General features: G+C 39.1%; 1 protein-coding gene across 3 annotated transcripts in view; it reads left to right on the top strand.

Annotated features, from left to right (window-relative positions):
- The window catches only part of ranbp9 (RAN binding protein 9), an 85,790-nt gene that overhangs the window by 55,951 nt on the left and 14,658 nt on the right, over window positions 1–15,181 (top strand). For 2 of the 3 annotated variants that reach the window (XM_080204549.1, XM_080204568.1), the window contains 4 exons: window positions 300–496; window positions 6,207–6,357; window positions 10,564–10,685; window positions 13,511–13,662. In XM_080204549.1, the coding sequence (XP_080060675.1) occupies window positions 300–496; window positions 6,207–6,357; window positions 10,564–10,685; window positions 13,511–13,662 (622 nt within the window). The remainder of the gene's footprint in view (window positions 1–299; window positions 497–6,206; window positions 6,358–10,563; window positions 10,686–13,510; window positions 13,663–15,181) is intronic. The other variant, XM_080204559.1, reaches the window with a different exon arrangement.

Consider the following 15,181-nt stretch of genomic DNA (forward strand, 5'->3'; position numbering starts at 1 on the left):
TTGATTCTGAGTTGGTCAATGCTGTTGTTTTAATCATTATGGTAAGCTATAGATTGGGGCGTTCTATAATTAAATGTAACATATTGCAGAATGGAAGTGGACCTATTCATATGTTCATCCTGATAATTTAGCAGGGATAAGATTACCATGATCTACCTTATTACTGACTTCTTAAGCAACTGGCTGCTAAAACAGAATTACAAGATAATGGACAATGATTATACGGATAACTTATTTTAATTTAAATATTACTGTACACTAATGGAGTTTGGTAAACATGTCTTCTGTATTCACCCTAGAGTCCGCCAGTTTATAGAAATGGTAAATGGGACAGATAGTGAAGTGCGGTGTTTAGGAGGTCGAAGTCCAAAGTCTCAAGACAGCTACCCGGGCAGTCCTAGAACCTTCAACAGTCCTAGCATGAGTCCCAACCATGGGAGCAATATACACATTCTAGCAGCATGCAAAGGGAATGGTGCACACAGTCACTTTACAGGTAAATAATCTGGATAGAATAACGAGGCAATGTTAATGTTTTTCTATGCCATTCACTATTACAAGAACAAATTGTACAATGTTTCCTCGATAACAACTGATTGGGTCTGTTGGGAACAACAGACCAGCTTTGATTCTGCTCAGTCAGCTTTTATGCCAAATATGAAAGCAATGTGTGATTAAAATGGCAATTTCATTTGTTTTTTTTCTGTCTTTCTTTGGCTCTCTCATTCTTGGTGTCTCTCATACTCCCTCGCTTGCTCCAGCCGCCTGCTCCCCGGCTCTGTCTTGCTCGCCCTTTCTCCCCCCGCCCCTTCTATAATATATTTACAACAATTGCATGAATGGAATTGATTTAAGCAAGAAAGTTTGTGGATTTCATGCCCAAGAGGAATGTGTTGCTTTGACAGATTTTCTTTTAGTGTAAAGCACCTAAAATGCTGTTGAGTTTCTTATGGCTTAGAGTTCATTTTTGTTTAAATTTCCCTGCCATTTACTTGTATCCGTTTTGTATCTCATTTTCAAACACAGAACAGCAATGTTCTGTTACCTCTTAGGGAGTGTTTTTGCTGAGCTGACTCCAAAGATCAAAACAGAAATGTCTCCTCAAAGAAGCAATACAAGTGAGAAAATGCCCCTTTTAATAGCCATAATACGATAAAAGGAATTGTTCTTGCCCTGTTTAATGCACTGATCAATGAACTCAATGCAAACTTTTCCACTTTCTTCTAATTCCTTTGTCCTAATCTTGTCTTCTCCTCCCATGACTCTGAATAAACGTTATGCATTTTGAGGAGTTCAAAATGTTAGATATTTTTGAGATAGCACTTTTGTTTTATTTATAATTTTGCACCCAGTTTCTGACACATCCGAGTCAGCCAAGTGTGAGAAAGTTTTCTTTACTCCGGAAATATTCCTGCTGCCAAGTCATAGAAGCACGTTCCCTAGAGTGAAATTGTCAGTAGGTATTCCTAACCATTGCCCAGTAGAGCTGGACTGAGACTGTCCAAACTCTTTTCATACAACATCCCTGTGGTCTGCAGATAAATCTGTACATAGGACATGAAGTATCAAAACACACACAGTCCCTCCAACTTGCCTGATTATATTTCTGCAAACTTAGCCAATTTTTGGAGCCCACCTTCCATTGATCCTTTTCTCTCTTAAACAGTAAAATCTCTCTGATAAAAATATTTTAATTTTCAGTGGAAACTGATATTATAATGATTCTCATTTATACATGATAACTCTAGATACATTAATAAAAAATGCTATTGAAATATGAAATTGGGACCCGGAAAATGTTGATTGAGAGCATAAGTTTACTTCACATACTGTGGGCAACACAAAGTGCAGTAAATTCAGACTGCCTGCTAAACACAATGCTGTAAGAGTTTAGTGACTCCAGTGAGTGCTGGTGAGTCATTGGTCTCTGTGCAGTTGAGTCATTAGGCCCAGTTATATATAAACACTAAATTGATTAGACTGATGCCTCCAAACCCCAGTCAGTTCAGAGATCCTAGCACTATCCAATGTCACTGAAGCAATTAGACAATCTTAACTGATGAAACCTCAGTGCTCAGTCAAGGTTAATCCAACTGGAATGCTAGTATCAAGGTAAGTGTTTTTCAGGAGGGTGGGATAGTGCCTGGTGATTAAATCTTTTTCTCCAAACAGCTGGTAGTTCCAAGGAGAAATACAAATAATGGTGTGTCAATGTGCAGACTAAATGGCTTATCCTTTTATGGACCTAAAGCTCTCTGCATACATATCATCTGTTTGCCATAATGTCATGTAGTGCAAAAGGTATATTAATTCACTGCAAATGACATTGTAATTCTTTGACATCTTGGCAAGATTCCGAAGCTTGGCAGAAAGGATTTCTTTCCTCAGGTTGGAGGAGGTCAAATATATCATCCAAATAATGTTAATAGAAACAAAATCCCAGTATCTTCTGACAGTCCTGCAGCTCATTGAAATACTGAGGGGATGCTATATTATTAAAAATGCTGTCTTTCAAATAATATGTTAAAATGAGACTTAGGCACTTTGCACTAGTGAAAGTAAAATATCCCATTGCACTATTCAAAAAAGAGCAGAAAGCTCTCCCAGTATCCTGGCTAATATTCCCCTGGCCAACACTACCATGAATAGGTTGGTCATTCAGTTATTCTGTTTTGAAAGTGACTGCCATACTTTAACGTATTTCCAAACTAATTCATTGCTTGTAAAGCAGTCTGAAGTGTCCTATCTTATGTATGAAAACAGGTTTTTCTTTTTTGCAGGGCACACACAAATAGTGCATCTAAAATGGTTTTCAATACACTGCTCAATCTGTGTACCAAATATAGTAAATCTTGCTGGTTATGTCTTTGAAAAGTTCAGCTTTAAGTGAATGAAGTTTTCCCATTACAGTCAATGTAAAAATCATAGTTGAATTCTGTCAGAACTTTCTCATCAGAAAAAACATTAAAACATTTTATCCTGAATGTTGAAATGTTATACATTCCTAAATTCCCATATTTATAAATGAAATAACTTTTAAAGTAAAATAAATTTCAAAAATATAAAAGAAATATGCCAACTCTTTCTCTCTTGCATTCTTGTTCTCCAAACTTATTGCTTGTTGCTTCCTTCTGCCAAATCCTTGTGACGTGGTGGGGGCGGGTAGGTGAGCAGGAGAGGGCACACCAAAATGACACCAATTGGGTCATGTGATGCTATACCAGTCCAATGCAAAACAATGCTAAAACCCGACACTAAGTGAGCATATCACTCCCGTTATATCCATAATGTTAAAAGTAGAACAATTTAAAATGGGGCAAGGTGGAATGGGAATTTGCTATAGTCTAAGCATCTCCAACATTTTTTAAAATTAAAAATTTTTGTGTCCATCAGCTTACTGAATTTTTGTAAACTATTTTGAAATTATATGTGTGTCCCTAGATTGGTCCAGATCCCAAGATTTAAAGGTTTGCAATTATATTGCATTTTTCACAATCCAGGAGCATCCCAAAGTACCTTACAACCAGTGAAGACATATTTTTAACATTGCCACAGCAAAGCCTTGCAAATAATTAATCTTCTTTTAGTTGTTTTGTGAGAAGTTAATATTGGTCACAACACCAGGGAGACCTTCCTTGCTGTAAAGAAATGAGTACCATGAAATCTTTAATGTTGATCTGTGAGGACAGATGGGACCTTAGCCTAATGCTCTATCTAAAAAAAACAACAGTACACCCCTCCAGAGTTTACTGGTATGTTAGCCTAGATTTTGTGCTTAATAATCTGTGACTGTAATCTGGCATGGGAATTGAACCTACAGCCTTTGTATCAGAGACTGAATTTCACTGAACCACAGCTGACATCCTAGTTCTCAATTAAAAGTATAGTAATATACCTATGACTAATGCACAAGCTTAACAAAAGCTTCACTTTTGCTGTTGCTCAGACTTCAGAATAATAAACAATCAATTAAATTGATCGTTTTGTGAGAATAGTTGTAGCACGTGGAATAAAAGGGACAGTATCAATGCGGGTACAAAATTGGCTGAATAATAGGCAGTAGAAAGCAATGGTTACTGGATATTTTCTGGGCTGGAGGAAGATTTGTAGTGCTGTTCTCTAGGGAACTTTGAGACTCTCGCTTTTCCTAATATATTAATGATCTAGATCTTGGTGTGCAGAGGACAATTTCAAAGTTTGTAGATGATACAAAATTTGGAAGGGGCAGAGGAATGTAGGTGTTTCTGTGCATAGACCGTTGGAAGTGGCAGGACAGGTGGAGGGAGCAGCTAATAAAGCATAGTGTTCTGGGCTTTATTAATAGGGGCATAAAGTACAGGAGCAAGGAAGTTATGCTGAACACTATGTACAAAACTCTAGTTAGACCTCACCTGGACTAGTGTGTACAGTTCTGGGCGCCACACTATAGGAAGGATGTGAACAAAAGAGATTTACAAGAATGGTTCCAGGATGACAAATTTCAGTTTTAAAGATAAATTGGAAAAGGTTGGGACTGTTCTCCTTGGAGAGAAGATGAACTGGGGATTTGATAGAAATGTTCAAAATCATGATGGGATGGACAGATTGATAAGGATCAAGAATGAGTGGGCATAGATTTAAAGTGATTTGTAAAAGGAGCAAATGTGATGTGAACATACGACGTGTGGTTTGGGTCGAGAATGTGCTACCTGTAAGTGTGATGGATGCAGGTTCAATTGAAGCATTCAAGAGGACGTTAGATAATTGTTTCTATTCAATCATCTGTTCAAATAATGTTCAAGGGAATGGTACAAAGTAATGATATTGAGCTGGTGTAGACATAATGGGCCAAATGGCAGCCTCCTTCGCTGTAACAATTCTGTGAAAATGCAAGGCCTTACTGTAGATCAGCTATAATTGGAATTCTCATATTAAAAGAAAATGCCTTTCTTGTTTTATGCATATCAGTGAAGAAATTTATTTCTAACATGTGATACTTGCATAATCCTAAAGTGTGTGTCTTTCACAAAGCAATTCAGATAACCTTGATGGTTTTCTAGGTTAGAGCTCAGGACAAACCGGTCTTAATACTAGAACTTCAGAGCCTTTCTTTCCTCCTTGTTCTTGGTGCTATTTACAACCATAGTTCTTGCTTGACAGACTTGTTTTAAGTTGGAATTTGTGCTGCAAGTGGCAATTACAGTTTTATTGTGGCACAAGGAATCCCCTCTTGCAAAAATGATGTAACTGGGGCAACAGGAAGAAAATCATATTGGGGGAAAAAAAATACAAATCCTTTGAGAGAGTAAATCAGTTATTGTTAGCATGTGATTTCACTTCAGTGGCTGATTTGTCAGCCCAAGGGATTAAAAGTGTTTGGATTTATGTATGTTGCGTATACCTGGTTATGCCACTGACTACTGCCTCTATGAAAGTTTCAATGTTATCCCATCTGTTCCACAGCTGCCTCCCGGACATCTCTTAGTTAAGTTACATTTGATAACATGTATAAGGTTATCACATGAAGCAAGCTTCACATATTTTGCTTAATGTTACTGTCTCAGTATAACCTTAGTGCATGAACAACACTCTTGACCAATTTGTTTTCCAGTTGGTTAGTGTTACATCATCTGAATATGCACAAGATATGGCATGAACTGTTATCTGCTGTTACATACCTGCTTCTGTCCTTTTTATTGTTTAGGGATCTATTCTAATTGCCTGCATTTGGCCCATGTCTCTCTATACCCATCTTACCCATGTAACTGTCAAAATGCTTTTTAAAAGATAGAATTGTACCTGCTTCTACTACTACCTGTAGCAGCTCATTCCAGACATTCACCACTCTGTGTGGGGAGCAAATTGCGCCTCTGGACCCATGTCAGATACTTTGTGAATTCTGCCTCTGCCAATTTGACTTCCCCAATCTACATGAAGGTTAAAGCCCCCCATGATTTAGAGTATTGCCTTTGTTACATGCGCTTATTATTATCTCTGATTTATTCTCAGTCCTGCAGTATAACTACTGTTAGGGGGCCTAAAGACTACTCCCACCAGTTTCTTCTTTCCCTAGTTATTTTTTACCTCCATCCTTATAGATTCTACATCCTCCAATCAAAGATTGTTTCTTGCTATTGTACTTATTCTATCTTGTATTAACAAAGCTACCCCACCACCCTTTCTTTCTGCCTGTCCTTACAAAAAGTCTGTTTCATTTTTTTTAACAGGTTATGAAAATAATTTTAGCAATGGTATAATATCGAATAAAGGTCATCAATCCAGCAGTCACAAGCACCCAGCCTCGTGTTTAAATACATCAGAACTAAACAATTTAAATGCTGCAAGATCTCAGCAATCAAACAGCTGTAGCAGAGACAAGTAAGTGTTTTAGTTTAAATATCCTGTCTTTGAAGCTTTTTGTCTGTATTTACTGAGCTGAATCCAACATAGTTACTTTTCATACCCTTCAGCCCCTGCCAACTGTTTTATTTCTGGTCAAGTTTACATTTTCTGATATAATTAAACATCCTCAAGGCCTAGCTATAGAAATGAAAATGAATGTTAAAACCTGTCAGCTCATGGAACTAATCTGAATGATAAAATGTAAAATAAAGCTGATAATTAGACTTGAGAATCCTCTTTTGTAACGTGCCTGGCACCTGGTTTCGTAGCTGTGCTGCCAGATACCGCAAAATTATGGCTGGTCCATGACTCAACCCTCCGTGTGAAGAAGGAACTTTGTCTCCACAGAGACTGAGGACATGTGGCACTAATACAGTACAAAATAGAATAGACATGGAATAGATCTTGCAGCTCAAAACTAGGCATCCATGAGGCTCTGTAAGACATCAGCAGAATTGTATTCAGTCACAATCTGCAATTTCTTGTCTGGCATATTTCTCTCTATCACTACCATTAAGCTAGGGAACAAGACTTGATGGGCCAAATTGTTTCCTTCTGCACTGTAGGGATTCTGAGACCACAATTCAATGAAGAGTAAAAGTGAGAAGCTAGCAGTAGTATTGGGCATAGCTGAAAATGAGGTGCCAACTGATGAATATAGGATTATAAGCATGTTGAACACAGGAAGCAGCATGCTATAGACTGATCTAAATGATCCCACAACGAATGGATCAGATCAAAGCTCTGCAGTCTTAATGTTGGTAGTGGAGGAGGAGGCTCCACAAACATTCCCATCCTCAATGATGTGGAGCCCAGCAGGTAAGTACAAAATACAAATCAAAAGCACTTGCAGCCATCTTCAGCCACAAGTGACAAGTAGTTGACCCTTCTTGAGAACACGAAGATCATAGAGGTCAGCTGACTCAATTCACTCTGATGTCAAGGCCAGAATTTTGTGCTGATCAAGATGGCGCATATTAGATACAGTCATGAATTGGAATGCAAAGACATTGGGAGGACATCATCATATTGTTGCCTCTCAATATTTTTGGCACACAAGTTGGCACTGCACTCACCAACAGTTTAAAGTCCAACTAAGTCCATTTAAAGAGCAATTGAAGCAACTTAAGTGGGCTGTGTTTTTATGTTTGCAGCATAGGCTAATTGGCCAGGCGATCTTCACATTTTTTTCTATGTTCAGGACAGGCTAAAAGACCCAGTAGATGTTGGTAGCGTGAGGAGTTAGTTTTGCTACGAGTTGTTTGGAATTGTTGTAGAGATCAATCCTGAAATTCTTTTGGTGTTTTGGAGAACACTCTGATTTTGAAGCATTTGCAGAGGCTTTTTGCAGAGGGCCCTTTAAGTACAGAAACTTGTGCAACCATCTGGACAGATTGCTCCGACATACTTGACATCCAAGCACGGAAGCTGAGGAGAGACATTTGCAATTAAGCCTCCCCGAGGACAATAATTAGGAGGACTGTAAGCCTATTCAGGGTGTGGTTTGTTTCCTTGACCGCTCAGGATGCTCACTGCAATTTTCTCCTGACTCTGTCACCTCTGTGCCGTGCACAGCAGACAACAATAATCTTATTCTTTCAGGGGTTGGGGGGGAAGGGGGGGGGGGGGTGGAATCTGTTTTGAAAATGACTACTACAGAGGCCTCGGAGGATGATTCAAGTGCTGAGTCTGAAGAGGAGCCAACAGAGCCTTGGTGTGAGGAGCAAGATCCCTTTATAAGGGAGGGATGCCAGCAGGGACCTGTGGAAATCTCATCTGGTGAGAGAGTCCAGCACCATGGCAGGGCACTCCTCCATCATCGCAGTTTCCTCAAATGCAATGGTGACTGGAAGGAGAACTCTCTTTAAATTCATTTACAGGATGTGTGTGTCACTGGCTAGGCTGGCATCAGGCTTCGTTGCTGTTGAAGGTGGTGGTGAGTTACCTTTTTGAACCCCTACTATCCCTGTGATGTAGATGCATCTACAGTGTTGTTAGGCCCAGTGACAGTGTAAACAGTTACATATTAAGTCAGTCATGAATGACTTGGCAGGGAAACTCCAGGTGATGGTGTTCTAAAGCATCAGTTGTCATCATCAAGATCACCCTGCGAGGAGCCCCCAGATGCGAATTGCAGGTTTTCTGCCAATGTGAGGTTGGTTTGGACCCTGTTGATCCCCATTGATGGATGGACAGCTACAGAATCACCATGTGCCTCACCCACCTCTCTCTCTGGCTGAGGTCACTCTGATTGAGCTCCTGGAGCTGCTCTGAGAATCGCTACTCACTCTATGGAGAAGGCTGTATGTTCTGAGCTGTAGGTCAACATTGTGACAGCATTGCGCTCAGACCCTCCAAGATCTCCACACACATCCTGCTGGACATTCAGCATCTGTCTGGTGGGCAACTCCAGAGGATTATCACCTGCCTCAGGTTCAGCATCATCCTGATCTGCAGTAATCCTCTCTGACTACGATTGATTGTGCCAGCTTATCAGGCAAGAATGATTTGCCTTCACCACTGTGTGTTATCACCTACTCCAATACACATGTCCATTGACGTGCCTGTATCTGTGCAGGTGCTAGCAAATGGCACTTAGGTGGCAGTTACCTACTTACCAGTACTACATTGGGTTCAGCCAGGTGCGCTCAGCTCCACACCTCGTTATAGTCTTGGTCTAAACATGGACAAGGAGCTGAATTTAAGAGCTAAAGTGAGAGCTGAATTTGAGGTAAAGTGCTCTTGACATCTAGGTAGCATTAGACTCAACATGACATCAAGGAACCCTTGCAAAATGGGTGGTAATCAGGTTGAGAGAAATCTCCACTGGTTGGAGTCATACCTAGCACAAAGGAAGATCGTTGTGATTGTTCAAGGCCAATTATTTCAGTCCCTGTTCATCACTGTAGGAGTTCCTGAAGGGAGTGTCCAAGGTCAACCATTGCCAGCTGCTTCATCAAAAACCTTCCCTCCATCATAAGGTTAGAAGTGGAGATGTTCACTGGCAACTTATGTTCAGCACCACTTGTAACTCCTCAGATACTTGCCTGCATGTGGCAAAACTTGGGCAACATTAGGGCTTAAGCTAATAAATGGCAAGTAACATTCATGCCACACAAGCTCGGCAATGACCATCACCAGCAAAAGAGAATTTAACTCTATCTCCTTGGCATTCAGTGATATTGCCATTGCTGAATCAACATCCAGGGGTTAGCAGATACTTAACTGGATCAGCCAGTGACAAAAGCAGATTGGAGGCTGGAAAATCTGTGGCGAATAACTCACCACCTGGCTCCCTGATGCCTACTGCCACTTACAAGGCACATGTCAAGAGTGTGATGGAATGCCTCACACATTTGCAATGGCTCATTTGCAGGAAGCATCGATGTGCTCCAACAACACTCGAGCTTGACGTCATAAAGACAAAGCAACCTGCTGGATTGGCACCCCAAATGCTACTGTAGATAGTGATTCCTTCCACAGACAGCAGTATATACCATCTAAAAGATGCACCACAGCAGCTGCTCAAGACACCTTCTGAACCTGTGATTTCTAACACTTAGAAGGACAAAGACAATAGATTCATGCAAGCACCACCTCCAGATCACACACCATCCTGACATATTGCCTTCCACTGTTGTTGTTCTCTTCCTATTCTGCATTGGCTGCAGTAGCTCGAGAATACAGCTTGTAACCAGTTTAAGGGCAAACAGGGGTGGTAATAAATGCTGGCTTTGCCCCAGCAGCTCACTTCCAAAAAATATTTTTTAAAAAAGGCAAAAGGCGGAATGAGGAACATAATTTTTTAAAAAAAAGGGCTCTTATTAGATTGTGTTGCAAGCTAGCAAAATCCGCCATGAAGCCACTTTGCTTATTGATACGTTCCCAATGTCAAGTGGAATGTCTGAAGTAGGGAATCCTGAATAAATCAGCTGTTCTGTGGCTCATTTGCAGGAAGCATCGATGTTTGTTTGAGAATTGTTAATTATAAATAGTGAGCAAGATACAGAATTAAGTTTAAACTATTTATATAAGGAGATGGTGTCGGGAGGAAATACCCAATTTACAAAATTCTGTCATTGTTTTGCTGTTTAAAATTACTTCAGCCTTGATTTGAGGGCAGAATGCAATTTTCACTATAAATCTTATAATGCTGTCATTCTTATTTATCTTATTCTGTAGCACTGATATAGATATGGAGACCGAGCACTACACCAATGGGGTGGCAGACTCTTCAACTAATGGCCTCCTTAATGGCAGTTCAAAGCATGACCATGATATGGATGAAAATGATACTGATATGGGTATGAATATTTAACAAATGAAAAAAGGCCGCCTATTGATTTTGTGTAGATACTTTGTCAGAGCTCAATTCTGAACAAAGGTCTACATTAAATATGTTACTTTCTCCCCTCTTGTTACAGATTGACTGACTGATTTTGTGCATTTACTGTCTCATTGAATTTTTCCTTTGCCTTTCTGCGACACTGATGAATTGTCTGTACAGCAAAGTGCACTGCTGACTGAACATTCTATTAAGTATGGGAGTGACCATAAATCACTTTTTTATCAAAATAGAGGGTGTCTTATACAATACTGTTACTTTTCACTCCAAGGTCAAGCGCAAGCCAGTTACAAAAAAAAACTTGATTCACTTTTTCTAAGGTCTCTTTCCTTTTCTGTCTTCCTTCAAGTCCCCACTACTTTGCACTGTAACGAGGATTCCCAAAAGATTTTCCAGTCTTTGATTGTTGAATATCGATGTAAAATGTGGGAGCGATTCACAACATAAACCACAAGCAGTCAGATTGAGGAGGCTTAACTTTAGTACACTTCTTTTACAATCAGCTCTCAAAGGATAGTTGCATCACAATTTGTGTAGGTTGAATTTGAATAAGATCCCAAAGTGCCTTTTTTTTTTCAACCCGTTGTTATATTCAGTCACAATATCCCAATCATTTTGCTGAAATATAGAGAAATCCTGTAAATTTGAGAATCCAGGAGTTTTTCAACAGTTGTCTTTATTTTCAAAATGATCACATATATATACACACAGTAATCTGGAGGTCCTGGTGGCAACTCCAGAAGCTTCCCCCCTGACCCCACAAAACTGGGATTGTGCATCATTCTGGAGCTCTGTTAGGAGGATGTATTTAGTTAATTTCCTGTTTAGTGGAGTCCCTGGATCATTGCAATTTCCAAGATCCTGTTCAATTAAGGGAAGGATTGTCCAAGAATCTGGCAGTCTGCAAGGGACAAGGTAACTAATGTAGGATCACAATGCCTGGAAGGTCCCAACCATATCATGAAATACAACCATAGAATGGTAATAGCACAGAAGACTATTCAGCCTGGTTGTGTCTCTGCTGGCAACCTGTCTATTGCTTCTCTCCATTTTTCCCCATAGCACAACAAATTTTTGTTTTTCCGTTAATGATCCAATTTGTGATCCAGTTCATTTTTGAATGCTGTCATTGAACCTGCCTGCGTCCTACAATCAGGCAGTGCATTTCAGATGCTAACCATCTGTTGCATAAAATAGATTTTCCTTGTGTTGCCATTGTTTCTTTTGCTAATTGCTTTAAATCTGTGCTCTGTTTCTTGACCCTTCCACCAAGGGGAACAATTTCTCTTTGTCTAATCTCCTCATGATTTTGAATACCAAATCTCCTCTAACTTTCTCTTCCAAGGAGAGCATCCCTAGCTTTCCTGATCTAGCTACATAACTGAAGTAACAGATCCCTGGAGCCATTCTCATGAATCTCTTCTGCTGAAAAGGGATTTATAAAAAATAGAGAGATGGTAGGGTGGGAATGAATGTTCTGTTAACTCCTGTCTTTGACCTTTTCCCTTCAATGTGTTGTGGCTGCTGATGTTTGAAATGCTGGCTGGTGATTTAGGAGCTGTTAGCTCATCAGCGCCTGATGTGCTAGTGGAGTAGCTGTCAACCAGACATTTGTGCGTATAATGGGAATCTTTAATTGATACGCTTAGTAACTGTTGTGTGATGGTTCCGAGAACCCAAGAATAAGCAACATGGAGAAAAGAGAAAACCATTCTCGCCACTTGTTCTTCAAGCCCACTCCCCAGACCTCCTTCAATTTCCCTGATGCACCAACTCTTGAATGCCCACCCCTATGATTTCAGGATACTCAAGGTTTTTTTGTATGTAATATTACACTAAAGCTGTTTTAACATCTGCTGAAGCCCTGCACTTAATGTGTGTCCAGTGTTCTAAGTTATACATGAATCTGGCCCATTGAAGGGTGTATGTAGTTTGTAAATTGCAAGTGTCTGGGGTTTCAAAATGCTGTTTGTATCTATTACAATCTGAGTTATTTGGGACAGTTGAAGGGTCAGTTTATTTGGGGGTGTACTGTTTGTTTTTATTTATTTGTAGTAATGAAAATCTCCTGTAATGAATTAGTGTCCCTTTAACTTTCTGCTTGGATGAAAACAAGCCAAGTGGTCTATTAATATTTCATAGTAGACTTTTTTAAACTACAATTAATTTTTTTCTACAATGTTTTCTGGCAATCTAGTTTAATAGTTTGAAATGCTAATTCTCTTGTGGAGATGGAAGTAAAGTAAAAGGAGAATTAACAGTGTAATCTATAAATGTGACTTGTCTATGAAACAACTGTTACTGTTGTGAAAATGGTGTAACATCTTATACACGTGATGGATTTTTTTTAGAGAGGAGATCTGGAATCTATATTAGTAAATGGGAACCAGTCAAGATCTAATTGTAAGGCTGAACACGCTCGAGTGGCTGAATGGCCTACTCCTGTTCCTGCATTCAACTGAATTCAATGACAAGCTAAGTCTTGACCAATACTTTGTAGGTTGTGTTGAAAGGAAGTCTGAAATTTACTTGGGTTAAGGTTCAAGGCCACCTACATTTTGAACTTGGCATTTATTTACCTGTATTCTCTTACTAAATAAGGCTTCAGACCAGCTTGAGTTTACTCAGTTGAGCTTTCCAACCAAATGATTTTGATGTGTCAATCTATTTTAGAGCCTCCTCATTAAGATGCACTGATTGCTTTTTAATTTTATTCAGGGTCTGACTGCTATCTTATTTTAATGTAAGAAATCAGTTTGATGTTTTTTCATGGATTCTTGACAGAAATAGACTTGACTCAGTCACGACGCCAACTTTGTGGTGGCAGCCAGGCAGCGATCGAACGCATGATTCATTTTGGGCGCGAACTGCAAACCGTGAGTGAGCAGCTGAGAAGAGAATGTGGCAAAAACACAGCCAATAAAAAAATGTTACAGGTACCAAAGTAATACAGATTTGGCTTAGTATGGAACTTGTAATGTTGCTGAAAATGATAAATTAATAGCTAATCAATTTTTGAAAAAAACAAATCTCAGGAAAGGCAAAATAACATGTCAGTTTGGCTCCATTAGTAACCTTTGTCTCAGACTCCAAAGGTCCTGTGTGTGAGCCACATTGAGGATTTTTAAGCACATAACCTAGGCAGGCTCTCCCTCTCTCACTCTCTCTGATATTGGAAACACATATTAAACTTGCAGACGACATAAAATTAGGGAGTCTGATTATTTTGAGGACATTGGTTTATTATACTGGTTAGATAGATGTCATAAAATTTTAATGTGGGTTGATATGCTTTGGTAGAAGGAAAGATGACATCTTTTAAACTTTTATTATCTTAAGTGCATAAGAATACAGAAAAGTAGGGGTTTTAGATATGTAGACTTTTTAAAAGTGGGAAGATGACCTGATAACTTTTTAAATGTATATAGGATTCTAGGTTTTTATAGCTGAGGGAATAGAATATAAAGACAAGGCAGCAGCAAGTGAATTGCTCCAAATGCTGTTAAGTTCTTGTCCAGTTGTGTCCTACTTGAGGAACAAAGTGAATCTATAGCGAGACTGCTTACCTTGACAAAGACAGTTAGGGTTTAAAGACTTTTGTCATGAGAACAAACAGTTATTTTCATTAAAACAACAGTTGGCAGGTGATCTAACCGAGATGTTCAAAATTATGGACTGTCGCTGAGGCAAATTGAGAACAGCTATTTCAATGGTTAGTGAGTTATTAACTAGATGGTTAACTTTAATTTATGATTATTAAAAGAGCCACAACATAATGAAAAATACTTGTTAAGATGTGGACTGGTTCAACCAGAAACTGGTTGGTGCAGAATCATAGTGGTTTTAAGAGTAATTTTGGATGAATGTTTGTAAAAGGAAATATTTGAAAGGAAGAGACCAAATTATTAGCCCTTTCAGAGAATTCACAGAGCTGGAATGAACTAATTGGCCTCCTACTTTGCATAGATGTCAATAACTTGAATTGGAATTATTTGCCAACCTTCTCCCTCCCTCAGCACATCCTTCTTTTCAGTTTGCATGATTTATTTTGCTTCAGAAAGCAAATCCATAAACTGATTGTCAGCTCTAATGTATTTTTCCCAGCAATTAATGAAAAACACTGTTAATTACACAATTAAACACTAAGCTGTATTACTCTATCTTCTGTGATCTATTCCAATCTGAGAAACATCATGGTCTTCGTAGAGTCATTTAATTAAGCTGCAGTTACTGTTTACTTTCCTGTTAATTTGTTTTTTGGTTTGAGACCACTCTTACAGGGCTACTGTCTGATTTACTTGCTTGGGGTCAGTTTCTTTACTCACTGTATCTGCACTATTCAGCTAGAAAAATCAGAACTACCACATTTTTCCCTTTTACAGACCAATTCAAATCACTTAATTGGTAGACTTGCTTCACAGAATCTTTTCAGTGTTGCTCCAGCATACTCTTACC

This window comes from Carcharhinus amblyrhynchos, chromosome 2 (assembly GCF_965287045.1).
Source record: "Carcharhinus amblyrhynchos chromosome 2, sCarAmb.v2.hapA, whole genome shotgun sequence".
NCBI lineage: Eukaryota > Metazoa > Chordata > Chondrichthyes > Carcharhiniformes > Carcharhinidae > Carcharhinus > Carcharhinus amblyrhynchos.